Here is a 23,091-nt window from a genome sequence, read left to right on the forward strand (position 1 = left end):
ACACCTCTCAGTTTGCCGATTGGTTAGATAGCTGGAGTACTGCGCATGCGTGTTGTCGGATGGCAATTGAACGCGGAGGCTTCCGTAGGGGGCGGGAAAGAAAATGGCGGCGGCCGTGTTGCGAGAGTTGGGTAAGGATTTAAGAGGTTGAAAGGCTGTGGAAGGGAGTTAAGACAAGAGTCTGAGTTGATTACTTGAATTATTGTTACAGGTGGATTATGGATACAGAACCTGAGGACCCGGGGGACGCTAACCTTGGGGTAAGTCTCCTCTTGCAGTGTCCAAGACCTGCCCACCAGTCCTGTCATTTACTGAGCGCTTATTTATTAGGTTGGTTTCAGGCTTTTGGGCAACTCAGAGAGCTCAAGTCTCTGCTTTGATACACTGTATTTGCAGCATCATATTGCAATGCCCCGTGGGGATCAGGGTTATTTCTCATTGCCCGAGGGTTGTTGTAAATATATTTTCTGAACAGTTCTTGCCTTTCTAAACGTGGTTGGATTCTTCCACCTATGTATTGGAGAGACCAACTTTTGTAGTTACCTCTTTAATTACTTGCTTTTATGAGTAGGGACTGTATTGTAGATGATTGTGCTTCACATCCAGCTTGACATTGTGTTGAACTCTTAATACGCATTATCTTTTCTCATCCTGTATACACAGTAGCTACTCTATGCCCATTTTTCAGATAAGGAAATGAAAGTCCTCAAACGTAACAATTTTTCCAGTGCTACTCAATTATAGGAAGTTTTTGAGGTCTTTTTCTCTGCAGACTTCAGGACAAAAACATTTCTTAAAGGCTGAGGAATTCTGTGATTTGAGTTTGGCCTACCCAGAAGCTTGCCTACACCCCACCCCCACCCGTTCTGCAGTACAGAATTTGATAACTGGAAATTGATACTGTGGTTCTGTGGTTGTAAATGTTCTGATTTCTGTATTTATGGGAGGAACAAGAGACCAGACGTAGTAGTGCACACCTGCAGTCCCAGCATTTGAAAGGCTGAGGCAGAAGGGTGTCCTTGAATTTGAGCCCATTCGGGGCTACATAGTGAGACCCTTTCTCAAAAAAAAAAAAAAAAAAGTAGAAAGGAACAAAGATTCCTCATAACCATGGGAATAGAAACGAACTAGAAAAGAGAATGTTAGGGCTCATGGCTGTCAGTACCATGCACTGAGTTAAGAAAAAAATTGCTTACTTTACACTAGCTATATTTGGTAGCAGACTCAAGATGTGATCACAAAAAAGTGAATGTTTAAATTTAAAAGACCTGCTAAAGTGAGACACATGATTGCTAATACCCATGCAACTACTCTCCTTTCTTTGAACACTCTTATCTCATTATTCTTGCCACTTTCTGAAGCAGTTCTGGAAATCCTCTTTTGTGTCTTTAATTGTGCTGCTATCACTGCCTTGATGTCCTGAGTAGATTCAAAATGTTTACATTTCATGGTTATTTTGACTTTGAGGAAGAGCCAGAAGTTGCATGGCGCCAGCTTTGGTAAATAAGGTGGATGAGGACACATTGTAATAATTTTACAAACTTGCCTTTCTGTTGGATGGCACTTAAGAATAACATTCACTATACTTTTTTTAAAGTCACATTTATAAAGACACAATGGAGGACTTCCACATTTGCTTCAGAAAGTGCTAAGAATGAAGCTGGGTGTGGTGGCACACACCTGTAACCCCTGCACTCTGGAGGTTGAGATAAGAGGAGCGCCAGGAGTTTGAGGCCAGCCTGAGCTACATATTGGAAGTGAATTTAAGACCAGCCTTAACTACATATTGGAAGCCTGTTTTGAAAAACCAAACCAAGCCAAGGAATTAGATTCTATGCTGGATGTAGTCATTAGCCACTCTGAAATCTTAGCTGAGATTACGTATTTTGTCTGTCAGCCTATAGGGAATATTGAGCCACAAGAAAAGAAATCAAAACAAGTTAGCTACTTTTCTTTGTAGTCAAGTCACTCCTAAAAGATTTTTCTAAAGTAAAGATATTATGTCTGAATTACATTTAGCTATGCTTTTACTATTTTACTTGCCACAATCAGCAAGATTTCACAACCACATTGATTTTCTCTGTCTCAGAACTTCTATCTTTCTCTTACAAAGCCAAGTGTGATTGTATTTAGGGCCAAACTAGGTCATCCAAGATAAGCTCCTTTCTTTCAAGATACCTGTCACATTTTGCCATTCACAGATTCTTGGCATAAAAATGTGCACATCTTTCAGGGCACCATTCAGCCTACTTCATTCTCTTGCAAAAGAGGTTCTGGAGATCATCTTAGACCTTTTTTCCGCAGAGAGCCCTGAAAATCACACTTTTACTACTCTTGTGGTCCAGAATGCCCCTTACCAGGTCTTTGTTAAAGTCCGTGCTTTGTCCAACACTCAGCTCACATCCCACTATCTTGAAGTCATCCTGATGACCTCAGCCCATATGCTGCTCCTGCAGACTTCTTTGTGTCTGTTGCACATTTCTGGTTCATTCTGTCTACCTAACTGAATTTCCTATTCTTAAAATTTGTTTTAATACATGTCTGCACCTCATAGTGATTACATTCTTAGTACAGAGTTGGTACAGGTCCATAGCACATCTTAATTTTTTTTATGTCCCCTCCCCCTCTTCTCTCTCTTCTATCTCTTGGCAAAAGATCCATATCCTTGTGGCCTGTTGCCTATTACCTTCTATTTTGCTTTTATTTTGGGTTTCTCCAATAAGAGAAATTCATGGAATGCTAAAGGTTGTATGTCTGATTTATTTTACTTAACATTATGGTCTCAGATGTCTTTATTTTCCTACAAATGATTTAAGCGTATCTTTCTTTATGACAGAATAGTACTCCATTGTGTATTAATACCATATTTTCTTTACCCATTCATCTGTAGATGGACACATATTAGTGGCCTAATATGTCCATCAACAGAGAATGAGTTTTTGATGTGTGTATCTCACAGGATTGGTCCCTAAGCAAGAGAGCAAATTTTGAGACAAAGAGTTGATGGTGGCAGAAAAGACTGGAAAATATGGACCCAGGTTCTATATCCATCTCAAGTAACTGATAAAGTGAGAATTTACTTTTTAATATAGAATGCTTCACAAATTTGCCTGTCATCTTTATGCAGGGGCCATGCTAATCTTTTCTGTACTGTAATCTTTTCTGTATTGTATTTAGTATTTATATACTGCTAAAGTGAGCACCTAAGTGAATTTTAAATCTCTTAAGCATTGGAAATATGGTTTTGAGGGGGAGGTTGGTACCTGGCTTCAAACTGACAACATTGCACTTGCTGGGCAGGTTCTGTGCTGTTGAGCTGTATCCCTGGCCCTTGGAAATATGTTTTATGTATTTTTGCATCCCCATCACTACTATGGAACAGTAACCATAGTGGTATAAGAAACACACACATATGGGCAGACAGACAGATATCTGTCTGTCTGTCTGTCTATCTGTCTATCCTGGAGAAAGGAAAGAGGGAGACGTTTTTTGTTTTTTGGCACAAAATTAACATTTTTAGAATTTCCTCAGTGAATATGTACCTAAGTTGAGTGTTTGTAGTACCATTTTAGCTTATTAACCAAGGGTGGTCTTACAGATACCCCAGTTAGTCACATGGACAGATGTGTGGGCAGCCTAGGCACCCCTTTGCAGCTGGCGTCTGAACTAGGGGCAGTGCTTTGGAGCAGAGCTCTTTAATTTGTGGAAACTGATTCTAACTCAGAGAGAAGACGGCATCAGTTGAATTCAGTTGTTAGAGAAAGAGAACCAGTGGGTGTTGGAGAACTGGCTGATGTGTGAATTCTCCATACAATTTGGGGTCAGAAAGAAAGATACCATAGTACCCTGTCCTTACTAGCTGATTAGTAAGTATAAATTGATAAAACTTTTAAGTCAACCTGACAGATGCAAGTTATAATCTGAAAGGTCACCAGAAATTGAGATTCCTGTTCTTCAGTTTTGATTGCAAATTAAGGATGGGTACAGGTTTTTAGGTTTATGTAATAGCATAGCTTGCTGCTTATCTACATTTTTCAGGCTTTTTAAATGATTCTTTAGGATTGAAGGAGGCCTTTGGAATTGCGTACTCCCACGCAGTAAGGTACTGATTACATTATGGACATTACTCTGAATGATACAGCAGTGATCTGAAATGATTAATTGCTTTTTTCAAATGATCATTGATACAAGGCCTCCAATAGTTTCTCTGAGGGAAAACTTGAGGTCTGTGAAATGGAAGTTGATCAAGAATATATATGTGCACTCCTGGATTTATCCTCAGATTATTTCTTTTTTTTTTTTAATTTTTTTTGTCGTTTTCCTTTTTATCGGTACCAGGGATCGAACTCACGACTGCCTGCTTGCAAGGCAGGTGCTTATGCCACTAAGCTAAATCCCCAGCCCCTTCTCAGATTATTTCTTGAAATTATTTTGCTCCAAATTCTGATCTTTGTACTTGTGCTTTGTTTGGGTTCTTTGGGGTTTAAAAATTTCTTTAAAATTTTAAAGAGAGGAGGAAGGGGGAGCAGGGGATTGCTGAGAACCCTGGGGTCGTTGTGACTGCTTTGGCTTGAGTGGAGTGGTAGTGTGCTCTGACTCATGAAGTGCATGGTTCCTCTGGGCTGTTCTCTCTGAAATAGCCTGGGGTGAAGCAACAGGGGTAGCTGGGAAGAGCTTGGAGTGCTCCGAGTGGAAACTGGTTTCTTATTGGCTGTGGCTGTGCAGCAGGTGAATGGTCAGGTTCTAGTAGAATAGAATTTATGACCTGAGCAACTGGAAGGATGGAGGTGCCATCTGCTGAGGTAGGAAGATTTCCCGTGAGCAGGTTGGAGGGAGTCAGTCAGAGATCAGTGCAGGACTTGGTAGGGTGCAGAAGTCTAGGAAGCGTCCCAGTGGAGATGTGCATTGGGTTTGGAAGGTTGGAGGGAGGAAGTGGTATAAATTTGGGACAAATCAGTGTGTGAATGTATTTACAGCTATGAGATTGATTGACTTCGTGCGGGAATAAGTATAGATGAGACACAGAACCTGAGAATTAATTCCTACCTGAGGCAGCTGATGTTGCAAATGAAGGAGATGAGGGGCTCACAGAGGAGACTGTGGGGTCTGGCAGGGAGATAGGAGGAAAACCCAGTGTCCTGCAGCCCAGCTGAAGGTGTTCCCGGATGGTGAATGACGGACATTCTCAGACCGCTCTCAGAGAACCCACTGTCACAGATACCGTCAGTGACTTTGACAGAGGGGTTTTGGTTGGCGGTTATTTTTCCTGTCTGTAGGGCTAGGATGCTACGTGGCCTAAGAAAACAGAGTAGAACTGCTGAGCACCTTAAGGGCCTTGCGGTTGCTGAGTGTGATTGTAAAATATGAAACGTGGCCTCTTGCACTACTGTCTCTGGTGTACGTATTGAGAAAGTCTGGCTTATTACTCATTGATGTGTGTGTCCTACGATGACATGAAGCTTTCGGAATAGAGACGCTGTGCTCCTTAGTCTGTCACCCCTTCGCCCAAAATTACAAAACCCTGGATTTTTGTACTGTTAATATACCTAATAGTGTCTCAACTGGCTCAAACTCGGGGTAATTTTGCCACCCCCACCCCACCCCAACACTATGCATTGCTTGGGATATTTGTGGCTCTCACAGCTTGGGCAAGGGCTGCTGTTGGCATCCAGTGGGGACAGATGTGAAACCTCCTACAATGCCTGGGAAGGCCCCTGCCCCCAACCAAGAGCTACCTGGTCCAGAGCTTGCACAGTGCATAGGCTGAGAAACCTGGAGTGGATTGTAGCTCAGAGTTGCTGGGGTTTCATTGTTTTGTTTGCTGAGTTCTTGTTTCCTTGTTTGTTCTTGACTTTCTCGAAGTAAAAATGTGTTGTTATGAGATTTATATTTTAATTGTGGCAGCAGGGAGGCTGTGCTTCCGTTCAGTCTCCAGTGTAGCATTCACTAGAGCGCTCAGAAGTATATTTGGAACAAAGAGCTTCCTGCTTTGATGAATATAGCAGCATGATATTCTTAAGATTGAGCCTGAGGCCTGTCTTAACTTCACTTGGGATTTAGGTATTTCTGGTACTAAATTTCAAAATGAACTTTAAGTATTAAATAGGTGTTAGTGCTCCTAGAGTTACAGCTTCAGGAAGTCCTCGCATACTCTGTCTTATCTGAGTTAACTCTTAATCCTAACATTTGACTTAGACGTATCTGCTACTTTTCATTGTCTGATGACTGTGGGCAGAATTTTACAAAAGATCTTAAACTACTTTTTAAGTATTGGTGAGTAGAAAATGCCTGAGTAGTGGAAGCAAGGCAATCCTTTAATTATTGTCTTTTTGAGACAGGGTCTATGCAGTTCAAGCTGGCCTTCAGCTCACTTTGTAGCCCAGGCAGGTCTCGAACTTGCAAATACTCTTGCCTCAGCCTCCCAAGTGCTGGGATTACAAAGGTGCACCATCACACCCAGGTTTTTCTGGTGCCTTCTAACGTTGCCTTTCAATACTTAAAACAAAACAAAACAAAAACAAACAAAAAAACTTTTCATCATCCCAGACTGGGCAAGTGTGCTACTTAGTGAGATCCTGTCTCAAAATTAAAAAAAAAAAAAGGCAGAGCGCAGAGTGGGGATGTAGCTCAGGATGAAGTCTCTGGGTTCAGTCCCCAATACCACACACAAAATAAAACTTTGAACTTATTTTGATTCTTTACAATGCTAATAATAAACTAGAGTAATACTTAGGGCTTGAAGTTTTGTTGGAAAGTGATCCTGATAATAACCTGTGTCATCCTTGTATTTGTTTTTTTCTAGTGAGTCTTCACAGCTTCTCTCAAAAGTCTCACGAAAACTTCGTTATTCTTTTTTTCCTGAAGTCAGTAAGACTTCACTATGTAGTAGTCCAGGCTGGGTAAAAGCTTCTATCTTGAGTTAGATTACACTTTTGATTTTAAGGTTGCTTTCTTTTATGTTTGAATCTGGTGTTATTACAAAAGGTTGCCAGGAGAAGGCACACAAGAGCTTTTGATTTAATATACAGCATTTGTAAATCAATTACCCCGTCTGGAATAATATTAATTTAGTATTTGCTTTATAGTTCAATTTATAAACATTGAACCTCAAAAGTGTTGTAGATACTCAGAAAGCTTAGTCATTATTAATTCATAACATTTAATTTAGTAAGCATTGTATTTAATTCACCAAAGCAGTGTTGTAGATTTTCTTTTTCTTTCTTTTTGGTGGTTCTCAAGATTGTACCCAGAAAGTTCTGAGCTACAGCCACAGCCATTTTTGTTGTTTTATTTGGAGACAGGGTCATGCTGAGTGGCCTAGGGTAGCCTCCAGTGTACGATCCTCCTCCAGCCTTAGGGTTAGGGTTAGGGTTGAGTGGCTTGTGTGGAAGTCTGGAGTACAGGCATGTGCCACTTGGGGTGGGTTATGAGCGCTGTGGAACGAACCCTCAAGTGATCTTTCTGGTTTGTTAACACAGTAGTAGTGTCACTGGAGAAGTGCTGTCAGAGCTAAGGGGTTTTTATTTCTGTCATCCTGTCAGTGATGAGATAAAAGATAAAGTTAGTTCAGCTTCTACTAATGGTGTGTAAAAATCCTTCTATAGATAAGCCAGGCCCCAAGAGGTGACCCGCTCAGTGTAACCACTAATTGCAGCTGTGAAGAAAGGTAAAGGCTCATAATCACATGTAGTGTGGAGCTTGTAGTTCAGGATTGTTCTGAGGGGAGACAGGGAGAACTGCTCAGAGGGCCTCGTTTTAAAATGCGTTAGCAAGCTAGTGCTAGCCGGGTGTGGTGGTGCATGCCTGTGATCCCAGCCACGTGGGAGGCTGAGGCAGGAGGATTGCTGCCCTGGGCTCCTAGTGAGGTCAAGGCCAGACCTGACTACGTAGCGCAGCCCTACCTCAGGAGCCCTGTCCTCTGGATCGTGGTCACCAGTCACCTGAATTATCCTTGGAACCCTCTCCTCTCTGTTCCTTTAAGTGTAAGTGGTTTTATACTTTCCTGTAATTGCACTGTTTATTTGTTTAGCTGACTCAGCAAAGATGGGCAACTCCACAGGTCAGATCAGGGTCCAGTATGTCTTTAAATTTTCAAGACTGTACTGACTTACAGTATGGACTCAGCATTTCTCGGTCAGTCAAAGCAGTTTGACTCACCTAAGTCCTCACTTTTCCCTGCTCTCAGCCTCCAGACTCCCTTGGTGAGGTTTTAGGTAAAGACAGCCCCTCCTGATGAGCACTTCCCGCGTGTTTACGCCTGTGACTGTGGAGCAGGTGCGGCTCCGGAGATACACAAAGCCTGCACAGAGGTTCTGAGTTCCTCTTGTTTCACAGGCTGCCTTCCTGTCCTGGTGTTTTAGCCCTGTCACACGTCCACACGAGCGCTCCTGTGTCCGGCAAGTGGGAGAAGAAGAATACGGTTGTTTACCCTCCACAGCAGCCCGGCGAGCCTCGCAGGCCAGCGGTGAGTAGACCCCATCTCTTACTTTTTATAAAGTGCTGCTGTCCTGTGGCCAGCAGTTATTTATTTTCCCACATTAAGAAAAAATTGCTCCTTAATTGACCTGATTTTTTAACTGACAGAAGATGTATCACATGTCTCTCCTTGAAGTTTAGAAAGCTTGTCACTGCTGCAGAGGTCACTGTATCCCTTCCTGGACAGAGCCACCTTACCCCGTCTGACCCCCGGTGGGAGGTGGCTGACTTTGCCCCTTTGCAGAGGGGCCCGTGAAATGGAGTGCGACCCACTGGCAGGAGCGGCTCAGACTGCCCGAGTGGCAGTCTGTGGGGCTTTCAGTGCTGGGCATCAGAATACAAACACACTTGTTTTCTTTTTATAATACACACAGCATTTAACTCCAGGTTGGAAAACCAGTGGATTTCTACCAGCGAGTTGTCTTATCTTTTTATGTTTGAATAATTTTACTCTCTCTAAACTGCTAGTGAATGTTGTAGTCTGAGAGGAAATTACCCTTCAGGTTAATGGGAACTTGCCATTGAGTAGACAGACGTGCAGAGAGGTTTAAGCAAGTAATAGCACAAACAAGGTGGGAGCACCAAAACCCTAAGAAAAAGTTTGGCAAGTTCTGTTTTTCTTTTTTTCTGTGCCACACTCTACCCTTTTATTATTGGAGGGGTTACATTGGGGTTTTTTTTTTGAGGCCAAAAGGATGGAAAATTAGTATTTGTTTATAAAGCCTGGTGTGCGCCAGTGTTGCGAGTTCTATAGAACTAGAATTACGCTGCTAATTTCATTTTACAGTTTTTCTTAGTACAGTGCATGTTTGCAGTGCATAATTATATTACATTCATTGTGGGGAGTTGGTACATATACATAACACATCTTTTTCATATTAATTTAAAATTATTCAGTTCAGCAAGCATTTTTTTAGGCCTGTGGTATTCAGAACTAGCGGATAACCACTCATCTGAGTGATAAGAAGGACCATGTCACTTGCTTAGTTTTTCTCTGAAGCTGACAGCATATGTTTCATTAAGATTCACTTGCTAAGTGAATATAGTTGAATATAGTTTTATTTCCTCTTTTTATGTTTAATTTGGGAGAGTTACATAATGAGTTTTTTTTAAAAAGAGCTCCCACTTGATTAAGAATTCAGAGGAAAAAGCTGTAATCTCAGCTATTTGGGAGGCTGAGGCAGGAGTATTGCAAGTGTGAGGTCAGCCTGGGCAACTTAGTGAGATCTAGTCTCAAAATAAAATAGAAAGGACTGGGAATACTGGGAATGTAGCTCAGCAGTAGTGCTCACCTAGGTGAGGCCGGGAGCTCAATCCCCAGCACCAGAAAAAGAGGAAGTGGAAAAAGTGATACAAATAGCTTAAACAGAGAACTTTAAACTTTTGTATTTCACATTTTATCACAATGTCAGGACTTGAAGTTAGATAAGTCACAGACTATGGGCTATTAACTATTGACTCTACTGTGTAATTAATCAAAATTTAGAACAAGGTATATATTTGCACCAATATCATAACTCAAGTGTTACTGCCTATAAGTCAGGTACTTTCTTTACTTGTTGAACGTAGATATTAATTGGAATTGTATCATGACGGTGTTTTTCAGGTCCAGAATGTAGTAGCAGAATTTTGTACAATGTACTGTTATCTTTTTGTTTTTGTGAGGAAAAAAACCACATTTTATTGTGAGAGGAAAAAGAATCACGTGCCATGAAGAGACAATGTATTAATCTCTAGAAGATTTTGGTATCATTTTTGTTGGGGGTTGATGACAGTGGTACCAGTGAGTGAATGGGGACACATTCAGGATTAGTGGGTGTCCTGTCTTTCCATTTTACAAGAGGCACTGGTCACTGGGTGTGAAATCAGTCACAGAGACCTGGCCTTTTATTTACATAAATAACAGCCAGGAGAGCATACAATAGAAAAGGCCTCACTTATTGTCAGAACAAAAGAGAGAAAGTAGCTACCAGTAAACAAAAAATATGCAACACCACAAACACAAAACTTTGTATAAAAAAATCAAACCTTTGTATTTCAGCAGAAAAAGGCAAGCACATAGTAATTTATGCTGTTAGAGGCATAGTCTAGTTTTACAAATTTAATTGAACCTCAGAATGTTGGGATTAAACAAACTGAAAAGCTCAGTTCAAAATACTTACAAAAAAAAGCAAGGCTAGCCAGAAAAACTGTACTGACATGTAACTAGATAGAGGTTGAGAACAGAAAAAGGTAAAAAATAGATCTACATAGGAGAATTTAGTAGAGGATGAAGATGACATTTCAACTTAGTAGGAAGAATGTGGTTTATTTATTTAAAAAATGGTAGAATGCCAGGATACTATAAAAAACAGAATTTGGTTTATACTTCATGGTATGAAAACTTCCAACTTTATGAGAACTGATATGTTCAAAGTACTTGAAATCAAGGGAGGATTTTTTTAAAAAGATTTTAATGTGATAAAGCTTTTCTGATTGCTTTAGTTTTCATCTTGTCAGCTTCTTTTGAAACAGATGAAATCTGCTGTGTGTTAAACAATGGCCGCTAGAGAAAATGCTGCTGTTTTATTTGAAAATTTCTACCTGCAGTCTGAGTGTTGGAGTTTTGAGATCTCTTTTTCTGTTGTTTGCCTTCAACTTTTTAAAGTGTTGGTAGGGTTAATAATGGAGAAAAAGCAGGTGTGGATTTTAGAGTCAAAAGGGGAACTTTGGGATGTACACGTGCCAGACCTCGAATTAGGTCTCTGTTCTCAGCCTTCCGACTTTGTGTCATTCACTAGACTTGCGGTCTCGAACACATCACTTGGGTTTTCAGAATCAGCTTATTTAACAAACGGAATATATGGAAACCAAGCTTTGTAAATGAGGAGGAGAGAAGGAGTCAGTAAAATCTAATAAAAAAGATTACGGAAGATTTCCTCTCCGTCCTCATAATTAGATTACATGAAAATATGGGTGAAATAATGGGTGTGAAGGTGGAGAGAGGGAGGTAAAGGGGCTGAAAGAAGTTGAGATGTGTTTTGTGCCAACTCCATACAATGTAAACACATCGTGTACTACAGGCAAATACCAACAGATAAATAAGGAAGGGCTCAGGAGGAGAGGCGGGCAGGGAGGAGAGGGAATCAGGATGTGTTACAGACATGTACTAATAGATGAAAATTCTTTGTGAGCTCCAAATTGTTTATTAGATGATTAAAAATGAAACAGCTTATCTATACCACTTTAAGTAGAAGACATTAAAAGTCAATCTGCTAAATGTTTTTACTTTCATCTGTTTCCTAGTCTTAGCTCTGGACAGAAGTGTTGCAGCTGTTGGCGTGCACTGGTGATTTCAGAGCTTGTGCTTCTTCCTTAGTAGTCTGTTAGTCTTTTAGGGTAACTTTGTGTAGGGGCACTGTCCAGGTGTTAAATGATGTCTTCATTTCTCATGGTACCACGTTCATTGGACCCAGAAAGTAGAAACTTTGTGTGTCACTGTAATTTTGATAAACCTGCTGAGACTTTTTTCCCGTTTTATAAGGAAATCTACCATTGTCGAAGACAAATAAAATACAGCAAAGACAAGATGTGGTATTTGGCAAAATTGGTAAGCTGACTATTATTATATGATACTTTGGAAAAGAAGCTATGCATTTCTCCCTAGCACTTAAGCAGTAAAAAAACAATTTTGTTCTGATTTTCCCAAGAAGTGAGGCACATATAATTACATATAATCAAAAGAATAATTGTCCAGAGATGTGTGATTTTGCTTAATTTTAGCCTATTTTCTGAGAAACTAAATCACGTTTAAACAAAGTCATCAGGAGTCTGACTATATAACCAGAGAATCTAGGGAGCTTACCTACTCACTTATCTGTGAAGGTTGATTCAGCCTACTTAAATACTGTTCATTTTTTAGTTTTTTTCCTTAGAAGGTGAAATGTGTAGATGAGGAAAGAAAAGCAGCACATGGAAGTGTAACAGTTGCGTCCTGCAGGTGGAAGAGAGTCTCTAATGCTAGCAAGGTTTTGCCAGCCGTCATTTCTTTCTGTGGCATCTGCCCTCTTTAAATGTTGGGGCTGTCAGACTCCAGGTTTTAGAACCTTGACCCAAAGAGAATGGAATGCCTTAGCAAACTTTTCCCCTTTTGCCTGGGTTTAACCCACTGTTTCTAGTAGTTATTTAGATTATATAAGGTTTTTAATTTTTATCGAAAAGAGAACATTGACTTTGTAATTTATTTGTCTTCTCCTCTTTTACCCTTGAATTCTAGATTCGCGGGATGTCCATTGACCAGGCTTTGGCTCAGTTGGAATTCAGCGATAAGAAAGGGGCTCAAATAATCAAAGAGGTAAGCCGCAGGGTTAGGTTAGGGGAGACGGGCCGCAGGGTTAGGTTAGGGGAGACGGCCGCAGGGTTAGGTTAGGGGAGACGGCCGCAGGGTTAGGTTAGGGAGACGGCCGCAGGGTTAGGTTAGGGAGACGGGCCGCAGGGTTAGGTTAGGGAGACGGGCCGCAGGGTTAGGTTAGGGAGACGGGCCGCAGGGTTAGGTTAGGGGAGACGGCCGCAGGGTTAGGTTAGGGAGACGGGCCGCAGGGTTAGGTTAGGGAGACGGGCCGCAGGGTTAGGTTAGGGGAGACGGCCGCAGGGTTAGGTTAGGGGAGACGGGCCGCAGGGTTAGGTTAGGGGAGACGGGCCGCAGGGTTAGGTTAGGGGAGACGGGCCGCAGGGTTAGGTTAGGGGAGACGGCCGCAGGGTTAGGTTAGGGGAGACGGCCGCAGGGTTAGGTTAGGGAGACGGCCGCAGGGTTAGGTTAGGGAGACGGGCCGCAGGGTTAGGTTAGGGGAGACGGCCGCAGGGTTAGGTTAGGGAGACGGGCCGCAGGGTTAGGTTAGGGGAGACGGCCGCAGGGTTAGGTTAGGGGAGACGGCCGCAGGGTTAGGTTAGGGGAGACGGCCGCAGGGTTAGGTTAGGGGAGACGGGCCGCAGGGTTAGGTTAGGGGAGACGGGCCGCAGGGTTAGGTTAGGGGAGACGGGCCGCAGGGTTAGGTTAGGGGAGACGGCCGCAGGGTTAGGTTAGGGAGACGGCCGCAGGGTTAGGTTAGGGGAGACGGCCGCAGGGTTAGGTTAGGGGAGACGGCCGCAGGGTTAGGTTAGGGAGACGGCCGCAGGGTTAGGTTAGGGAGACGGCCGCAGGGTTAGGTTAGGGAGACGGGCTGCACTTGTTTCTCAGGCGTAGGTGCACTCCGCATAAACCCTGAGCTCCCTAAAGAAGTCCTAAATAATGCTACGTGCTTTAAGGGCTTTTACTGAGATACTGCTTTTAAAAAGCCATTTATTTATTTTTTTACTGTCAAATGAAATGATAAACCTTAGTTTTAATGATTTGGGGCTTTGCATATGTTTTAGAAGATTTTTTCAGGGAATGGAATCAATACACATGAGAACTTATAACTAGTTCAATAGGAAGAACACTAAAGTAGAATTCAGGAGACTTGGAATCTCAGACTTTCTCTGATAGTGATATATATATATATATATATTTTTTTATTCTTTCTTTCTTTCTTTCTTTCTTTCTTTGTAATGACCACAGCCCAAAAGAGTTAACTTGTCTGTTTCTTTTTCTATTCTTTTTTTAAATTTATATATTAGGTAGAATCAGACCTGATAGTTTCCAAAGACTCTTCCAGTTTTAAATGTAGCTGGCTCACTAAGTGTAGATGTGTTGCATCCATTTTAAAAAAAGTTTTGTTGACTATTGTTCTTTATTGTTGAGCAATTTCAGTGCTATTTTTTATATCTTTAGTTAATTCTTATCTAAAGTCTGCCCCACCCTGTGGTACTGGAGATTGACAAGCTACATCCCAGCCCTTTTTAATTTTCATTATTTTGGCACAGAGTCTGGCCAAATTGCTAAGTAGCCCAGGCTAGGTTCAGTCTTGAGATCCTCCCGCCTCAGCTTCCCAGAGTGCTGAGCAGATTACAGGCATGTATGTACCATCATGCTTTGCTCTAACATCAGTTCCTTTTTCTTTTTTTGATACTGGAAATTGAACTCACGTCTTTGCACTTGCCAGGCAGGCCCTCTAAACTCGGTTCTTGCTAAGTGTCTGTTTTGTTGTATCTTCAGCCTTGTACCTTGTTCTTCGTCTGTAAAGCTGTGAGCTCTAGTTTGTTTTATTTCTCAAGCCAGTTGTCTTACTTTTAAAAATGTGTTCTGGAGGAAGTTAATTCAAAATGTTCATGGAGAGTAAATTTAATAATTTTAGCCTCTTTGAGGGAATTGTCAGGTTTGATATTCTCTACCTAACTGAGGCTGTTGATGGTAACTTGGATCTAAAGTTTAAGGATTTTCAGCACGATTTGACTCTTGGGTGTCTTGAACTTTTTGACAAGTCCCTGACCAGACATACAGTCGTCTTTTCGGGGTTGGTGGGGGGAAGTGTACTCCCCCATCTCCTCCAGCTCACCATGCCATTTAGCACATGGACCCCTCCTCTGCTGTAGCAGGTTGTGTCTGAGAAAGAAAAGCTTATTGCATCCTTTGTCTAGTATTTCTATCATTTGATTGTCTCCCTTTAAAAATGATAGTAAAACTGGGGATACAACTCAGGGGCACAGCACTTGCTGGGAAACATAAGATTGAGAGTTCAATCCCGGATTAAAAAAAAAATGATAAGATGAGGCACGTGATTATCAGAGGTCACAAGAGATGAGCGATTTAATTCTGATCAGTTCAGAATTAGATGTGAAAATACCTTTCTTCTCTTTAAGGTTCTCTTACAAGCACAAGATATGGCAGTGAAATACCACAATGTGGAATTCAGGTCCAATTTGTATGTAGGTATGTTTTTAATATTCTTAACATTGAAAATGTCGTACAGTGGTGATGCCATGTTTTTTATCTGACAAAATTCTTTATATCTAACACTTAGGTCTGGTTTTGACAGTGCAGTTTACTGATAACTACTTATTCTTCAACTGCAACTTTATTGGTGTGACTGTGTCATAAGTAATAGTGTCTGTATTTTATTTTTATCTGTTCTGTAATGACACTAAGATCATGAAATCTCTTGCCAATAATTATTAAATAATGGATTCTATGGTACATAGACTGGTCCTTTAACCTTAATAAAACTCAGAAGCAACATAGCTGACTTAAAGGTAAAGTAAATATATACTGGAACGAAGGATTACATGTGAACTTAAATATCTTTATATATAATATGCCAAGCCAGATGCCTCATCCACAGAGATGTCCTGTGATTTCACCTTCGAATTATCAGAATGGAGGAGCTGCCGAATTATAGAAGTCAGCAGCGTAGCTCTGGGAGGTGGTGCATACCTGTTATCGCAGCACTCCGCAGGCTGAGGCAGGAGGGTCACTGTAAGTTCGAGGCCAGCCTGAGCTACAAAATGAGTTCAAGGCCAGCCTTAACTGCATAGCAAAACCCCATTTTAAAAAGACAAAAAGAAAGAAAGAAAAAGAGAGAGGAAGAAAGAGAGAGAGGGCAAAAAAGCCAATAGCCCTGGAAGGCTCAGATGACCCACATGTGTTTGCCCCTGTGGCTTACCACACTGTGAGGCACTGGACCTGCTGCTGCATGCCTGTTCCATCTCAGACTAAATTGACGTCCGTGCAGTGCCTCGGGGAGCCGGGCGCGCCGTCCACACGCAGGGGGTTCTCGCAGCGCAGCTCCACGCAGCCCCATGCCTAGGGGCAGTCCCCACCGTTACCGAGACTCCCAGCTCAGCACTTTGTGTTCAAGCAGATACAAGGGTGATGACGTGACGCTTTCTCAGTCTCTCAAAGCCTGCATATCCGAGGGCTGTTTCAGCTAAAAATACTTGAAATTTCAGGTATGGGAGGCATCTATTCTTCTGTGTGAGGGGGAGGGCTGAAACATTGCAGGGAGAATTAGTTGTGTTTTATGATTTTTCCACAATCAAAGTGAAAAGAATCTAAATTTTACCTTGTGACATAACTTCTGTCTTTCTGGTGATGTTAATTCTGGTTAAAATCTCACCTCAGCTCACTAGGCATTGGTGCAGGCAAACATACCACCTTCTGAAACTGGAATTGGCTATGATTTTCAGTTGAAGTGCTGTATCTTTAAAGCCGCATCGGTGTAATTTTATTCTGATGTATGCACAAATTGGCAACTCAGAAAACAGAAGGCCGCGGAGGTTTAGCATGAATGTTCCCCCCTTCTGGGAGTGGGGCGAACAGGTAATTCTGAGGAGGGCCCAGAATCTGTGGGAGGCAGGAAATGGGTAAGGAGCAGGACCACTTAGTTAAAACCTCTGGGAGACCTTTCCCCCTCCGTGATTCCTACCATCAAATCTAATTTAATTAGCTTTACTCAGTTTCATAGGAATGTGGGGTTCTTAGCTGATAGGCTTTGTAATGGGATTCAGATACAAATGAAACTGGGTTTGTCTTTAAATCATTTTCAAAAATTGTCTTTTAATCCTTTTCTGTGATTGGAGAGAGACAGATGAAGAGTTTAATTCCGTCACCCCAAATGAAGGAGAAGAATCCGTTGCTGCCGTTAAGCACAACTGTAGTTAACCAGCGCTCCACAGATGAGCCTTTAATTCCGAGGGCTCTTGTTCACTTTCTGGTTGAAAAGTCTCTGCCTCACCCAGACTCTTTTCACCTAGTGTTGTGTAAAAAATAGTTTTTTTTAAGTGGAGCTGGTAAGTTTGGATTTGCCCTATAATTTTAACAACTTTTAAGTTGGGAGTGCTGCTATGTACTTGTAACCCCAGTGCCCTGGGAGGATAAGGGACAAGAGTCCCAAGTTCACGTCCAACCTGGGCAACTTGGTGAGCTGGTGAAACCTTTTTTCAAAATTAAAAAATTTTAAAAAGCAGATGGGATATATAGGTCAGTATAAAGGACCTGCGTTCAATCCCAATCCTGCAAGAGCAACAACAAAAGCTTTTCATTTATTAAATATTTTGATTCCTGATTCCATAATCTAGGGGTGAATATCTTTAGGAGATGACAAATCTTACCATGACATGTTATTTATCTCTGTATTTGGCGGATTTCTTCTAGAGTCATACAGTGTTCTTATTAAAACAAATTTCCCTTACAGACTCACTGGCTTTGAACCTGAGGGGCAGGCCCAGGAAGCTTCTCGTTGATGGTGCCTTAGTGATTCTTACAATACCTGGGACACTGCTTGTCTCATTCCATTGTCGAAAGCTCTCTGTTTCAGTTCCATTAGAGATTTGGAAGACTTGTCACTTGATAGCTCTTGTTTTGGTTTAGCAGTGGTTCATATAGCACCCTGAAATAAGTACAGGCATTTTAAAGGAAATGCTTTTTTGGTAGCATCTGTTCTCGTATTTGGTAATTCCTTCAAATGTCAGTCATCAGCCTGAAGCTAATACCTGGTATCGGATGACGGCAGATTTAGGTAGTTTATTTTCCTTTTACACTTACACATTACACATTACAGTGATAATTAATGATGCTGGGAATAGACCTTGGCAAATGGACAGTGTTACTGCTTGTGATTCACAGCATCTAAAAGGATTCACTTTAGGAAAGGCGATCAACCAGCTTTGTACATTAGTCTTCTGGGCCGTAGTGTTGGAGTTACGGAGACCCTCTCCTGTTCAACTGTCAAGACTTGCATTTACCTGGATGACAGTAAGAAGAATCACTGGCGTTATTTTAAATACATGCTACTTCTTGGGAACTGTCTTTAGAGAGTAGGTCATTTCTGTTTTTGTATTTTTTTCACTCAAAAAGTATTTAATTACCTTCGTATGCATGCCACTACTATTAGGTGATGGTATAGCTTTTCCATCACTTTAAAACATCCATCACGTATAGTTTTGTTCTTTGACAGTAGTATTCCTTTGGAAGGATACATAAACTGTAAGTTGAACCAAAATCATGCACATTGTTAGTATTATATCCATTTGGAAAACTTTGAAACATGTCAGAATTTGAATGTTTCCACTAGTTTGTCTATTAAAAAATAATACTAACTAGCAGAAGAATAATACTAACTAGCAGAAGAACATTTTGAAGAGGAACATTATTTCTGTTCTTTGTGTATCATAAACTTATTGGGCGGTGTGAAAATAGTTTTAAGATTTGTTGAGAAAGTGACTGTTACAGATGAAATGTCAATACCTATAAAAATAGCATATAATCTGGGGCCAAAATAAAGAGTAATACAGATTTTATTTATTTATTTATTTTTGGTAAAAGGAATCAAACTGAAGACCTTGAGCTTGTCAGGCAGGTGCCTATGCCACTGAGCTACATCCCTAGCCCTAAATGGTCTTGTTGAAGTAGAAGAGATCAGTGTGGGTTAGGATAGTTGTGGAGATTTTCTTGAAGAATTTGGCTGCTGAGCACAGGCTTTTGGGGATCTGGAGGCATGTCCAGGGAGACGGATCTTCACATTTGGGAAACCATGTACACACAGCACATAAATGGCAATGAACTATAATTGTGCAGCACAGTAAGCAGTAGAGTATTGGGGGCCAGGTGGGGCTTAGCTTTTAAAGACCTGAACATGCCACGTTTTCACACTTCGCTCAGACTGTATTGAGAGGATGGGCCACAGAGAGTTTTGGGCAAGAGATTTATGTTCTTAAGGAAGTGGTTAAGACTATTAACTGTAAGCAGCAGTTTTAGAGTTGTACTCTGTGGGGCCCTCTGGTGGGGTCCATGGTGTCCGAGTCATCGCTTTGCTCTTGGAGCCCGGGAGAGAACCCGGTATCCAGCAGGAACTCAGAAACATGTTTTGAATGAGGAATGGCATGTTAGGAATCTTCCCTCCCCTGTTTCAGTGGGGACAAATTCACCCAGCAGTGTTGTTATGCATCGGGCTTCTGTGTATTGCACCAGTTTAACTGAAATGTTTCCACATACAAGAGCAGTCTGCAGCCCTTCACATACAGGGGTAGAGGAGGAGAGGTTGGCAGATGCGAGACTGGCTGCCAGTTTGAAGGTGACACTCTTTCCACACCTACCTTGGAGTGCTCTGTTGGTCAGCTCTCCATCACTGTGACACATGCCTGAGATAGGTAAACCTGTCAGGAGGGGAGGGTTATTTTGGCTCACAGTTCTGGAGGCCTGAGTCTGTGGTTGACTCACTCTGCTGCTTTTTGGGCCAGTGCTGAGGGAGCACATTGTGGTAACAGCATCATCCACCTCATGGCTAGAAAGTGCAGAAAGAGACTGGGGTCCCCCAGTCCCCATCCAGGACACACCGTCAGTCACCAGCACCCCTCTACCCCGTTAAGCTTCACCTCCTGAAATGTCAGTGTGTGCCACCTCACTGAGACTCACCTTTTCACAGCACAGGCGTTGCTGAGTTGGGTTTCCCATCACAGCCTGACAGAATGCTGGGGTTTTGGAGGAATTAGTGTTCAGTTTTGACATAAAAGAGGATGGCGTTATACACTGTAAGACAGACAGGTGATCTCTCAAGGCTGAGATCGTGCCTGGCATTTACCAGGTATTGATCTTCTGCTTCTCTGTAGAGCTCCATAGTTTGTATTTTGGGAGAGGTGGAAAGAAAATGGGAATTAATGTAGACCTGGTGATGGGTTGCTCATTGTGTTTTTGGTAGGTGGTAATAATGTCGAACAATTTGTTAATTTTTTGTTGGTCATGTTTTTGTTTTTGAGGCGGAGTCTCCCTATGTAGTTCAGCCAGGCCTTACCTCACTCTGCAGCCTAGGCTGACCTCGAGCTTACAGCACTCCTCCTGCCTCAGCCTCCTGAATGCTCAGATTACAAGTGTTTGTGCCACTGTGTCCAGCAGCATGCTAGCTTTCATACTTCCTTTACTAGAGTAATATTCCTATATCAGAGTATTTCCAGATTGGAACTCCAGTGGAGTAGCAGTGTCAGATAGAAGCAGCCGCTGTGTTTGTAAAATGCTTTTTAGGATGCTTTCCGCCCTCTTCTCCGTCTCACCATTCTTCTGGGCTTCTTTCCAGCACGCTGACCCAGTGAACTCAGTGATGCTTCATGGTAAAGTGATGTGTGTGGTGCTGCTTCTCTTTGAAATTCTTAAGTTCGTTTCCATAGTGCTGGGTGCATGGAGTTGGTGCAGGGCCCCCGGCGCGCCCCGTATCTTACTGAGACCCCAGCCGCTTTCACAGACCCTTTCAATCCTTAGCTTTCTCCTCGAGGCCAGGAGGCTGCTTCCTCAGGAGCCCTCTTCATGGGCCAGCACTGGTGTTACGGGGTTGTTACATATGTATTGCACAAAAATCTGTGTATTTATAAAGTTATGTTACCGTATGAATATAAGAATGGTGAGTACTGAAATGGGGTAGTTCAATATGCAGTGTATACATTTTACCTTTTAAAAAGGCTTAACTGGGCCGGGGATTTAGCTCAGGCGTGTCTGTCTAACAAGTGCAAGGTTATGAGTTCGATCCTCTCCCCATACCAAAAAAAAGGCTTACTAATTCAAAAAGTAACTAAATACATCCAGAAAATAGGAGGTGGGCCCTGCAGGATTCACTGTGGGGGAAGAGACAGTCAGCTTTCTCATTACTTTTAAAAAGTTTCCTTGTATTTCCGAGGTTGGACTTTGATGTGTGCCAGCGGGAGGGCTGCTTTGGGGCAGTGTGATGGCTGGGTTCCTGACCTCCAGGTGGCTGAGGTCCTCAGGTTACATTTCCTGGCTCACCTGGCACGCTGAGCTGGAATCCCCTGACATGAGGAGCTCCTATCTGGATTTTAAACACCGAGAGCAGTGTTGGGGAACTGTGGGCTCCAGGGGTCCATCCTCACAGTTAGAATGGAATCAGGACTCTTTCCTATAACCTACAGGGCCCCATAACCTATTCCTCATCCTCACTTCTGGCCTCTTCTTCCAGGTTGTGCCACTCATATCCTTGGGTTTCCTTTTCCTAAAGCAAGCCACTTACCTTTCTACCCCAGGGGTGTCCTGGCTGTTCCCACTGCCTGGGTGCTTGTCCCTGCATTGCACGGATGATGTGCTCTATCCTTGGATCAAATGTCTCTTCCACCTGGAGCCTCTTGACCCCCAGTGTGCAGTTGCCTCACTGACCTCTGTTTCTTGCGCACTGCTCTGATGCACTGTATTCCTAGCACTGCTAACCAAAATCACTGCATTTTTCACGTTTCCCTTCTAGGATGTAAACTGTGTGGAGGTGGAGCCTTGCCAGGCTTGGCTCATCCTTTTTCTCCTGAAATAGGACTTGGTTCATAAGGCTTACTTAGGTGCTACTCCTTTTGATATGAGCCTACTCCTGCGCCCAATGAGCTCACGTAATCTTCAGACCCAGCTGAGGAAAGGACAGAAATTGATAGCCCAGAATAATGGCTATTTCCTCTCATCTTTCTTTTTCTTCCCTCTGTAGCTGAGTCCCACTCGGGGCGAGGCCAGTGCCAGAAAGGCATTCGCTACCACGGGAGAGGTCGCTTTGGGATCATGGAGAAGGTGTATTGCCATTATTTCGTGAAGTTGGTGGAAGGACCTCCACCTCCCCCAGAGCCACCAAAGACGGCCATGGAACACGCCAAGGAGTACGTTCAGCAGCTTCGAAGCCGGACTATCACCCACGCCCTGTGATGGGGTGCACCCTTCACAGTGTATATATTTTGCCATTTCTAAAAATAAAAATGTAAGACAAATATTTTTCATAATTCGTCATCAAATTATTGAAATGTGATGTATAACTGCACATTTTATTTGAATGTTTATAAGGCTTTGCCCATCTCTTTTGAAAGCCTCTGGGTGCATCTGTATGCATTTACAACTTGGAAGGAGAAGGTGGCTTTAAATATAGTGATGGACTGTAATTTGCAAGGCATTTTGGAAAACCTTTTGAAGGGACTGTTAACTGTCCTGCTGATGGCTGTTTGAGTGCTACAGTTGAATTCGAGTGTGATAGGTGAAGCAAGTTTGACCTGGTTTGGCTTGATTTTCTCTTGGAACAGAGGAGGGTATGGCGGAGGTGACCATGGCAGCATATTGTTCCATTGCAGTACTTTAGGGAATTCAGTGGTTTTGTTCTCCTTCCACTGTGGGCCCAGGCCAGTGCGTAAAAGTTTGTATTTTCCTTTACTGTTGTAGCAGAACCTTGAAATTACCGGACTTACTAGATACTTAAAGCTCCAAAAACACTTTAATTTTGAAAGTTTTCTTCTAGTTAAATAAGTTCTATTTTTGTTTCTTACCAGTAGTGATTTCTATTATTTGCATATATAATTTAGAGTTGATTTATTTTTCATGATGAATTCAGTTACAGAACTGAAGAGGACTCAAACCTCAGCCTTGCATTCTAAAATCAGGCACTAGGTGGCACTCACCGTCCTCTTGTTAGTGGACAGTTAGCTGTTCACCACCACCTGGCCCTTAGCTGGTGACTGGAGGCACTGTCCACAGCCCTGCTTTTCATGCCTCACACTTTTCCAGGTGAAGGAAGGATCTGGGTTGCTTCTTGTTAGTGCAGATTTCTGGGTCCCAGCCCAATGATTCTGATTCATTATATGTTGTGAGGGGCTGTTTGCAAAACTTGGTTTTAAGCAAGCATTTCCAGATTTTTCTGTTTTGTGGATCTACTGTGAGAACATGCTTCTAGTCAAAGAAAGACTAGAGCTTTAGTGCCTGTTTAA

General features: G+C 42.3%; 1 protein-coding gene and 1 pseudogene across 1 annotated transcript; one reads left to right on the forward strand and one right to left on the reverse strand.

Moving 5' to 3' along the window:
- Positions 1-22: 22 nt before the first annotated feature.
- Positions 23-22,107, forward strand: Mrpl22 (mitochondrial ribosomal protein L22). Its single transcript, XM_005005148.4, has 7 exons — positions 23-131; positions 212-260; positions 8,335-8,464; positions 11,999-12,064; positions 12,731-12,808; positions 15,232-15,301; positions 21,834-22,107. The coding sequence occupies exons 1-7, from the start codon at positions 104-106 to the stop codon at positions 22,043-22,045; spliced, it is 633 nt and encodes a 210-aa protein (XP_005005205.1). The 5' UTR covers positions 23-103; the 3' UTR covers positions 22,046-22,107.
- On the reverse strand, positions 3,083-3,203 carry LOC111757843 (U6 spliceosomal RNA; annotated as a pseudogene).
- Positions 22,108-23,091: the final 984 nt, after the last annotated feature.

Source organism: Cavia porcellus, unplaced genomic scaffold (genome assembly GCF_034190915.1).
Source record: "Cavia porcellus strain 051 isolate PalLab524CR breed Dunkin Hartley unplaced genomic scaffold, mCavPor4.1 scaffold_19, whole genome shotgun sequence".
NCBI classification, from domain to species: domain Eukaryota; kingdom Metazoa; phylum Chordata; class Mammalia; order Rodentia; family Caviidae; genus Cavia; species Cavia porcellus.

Coding starts and splice junctions, on each gene's coding strand:
- Mrpl22 (XM_005005148.4), top strand. CDS start 104: ATGGCGGCGGCCGTGTTGCGAGAGTTGG. Junction 261..8,334: donor CGGGGGACGCTAACCTTGGG/GTAAGTCTCCTC, acceptor CTTGTTTCACAG/GCTGCCTTCCTGTCCTGGTG. Junction 8,465..11,998: donor GCGAGCCTCGCAGGCCAGCG/GTGAGTAGACCC, acceptor CCGTTTTATAAG/GAAATCTACCATTGTCGAAG.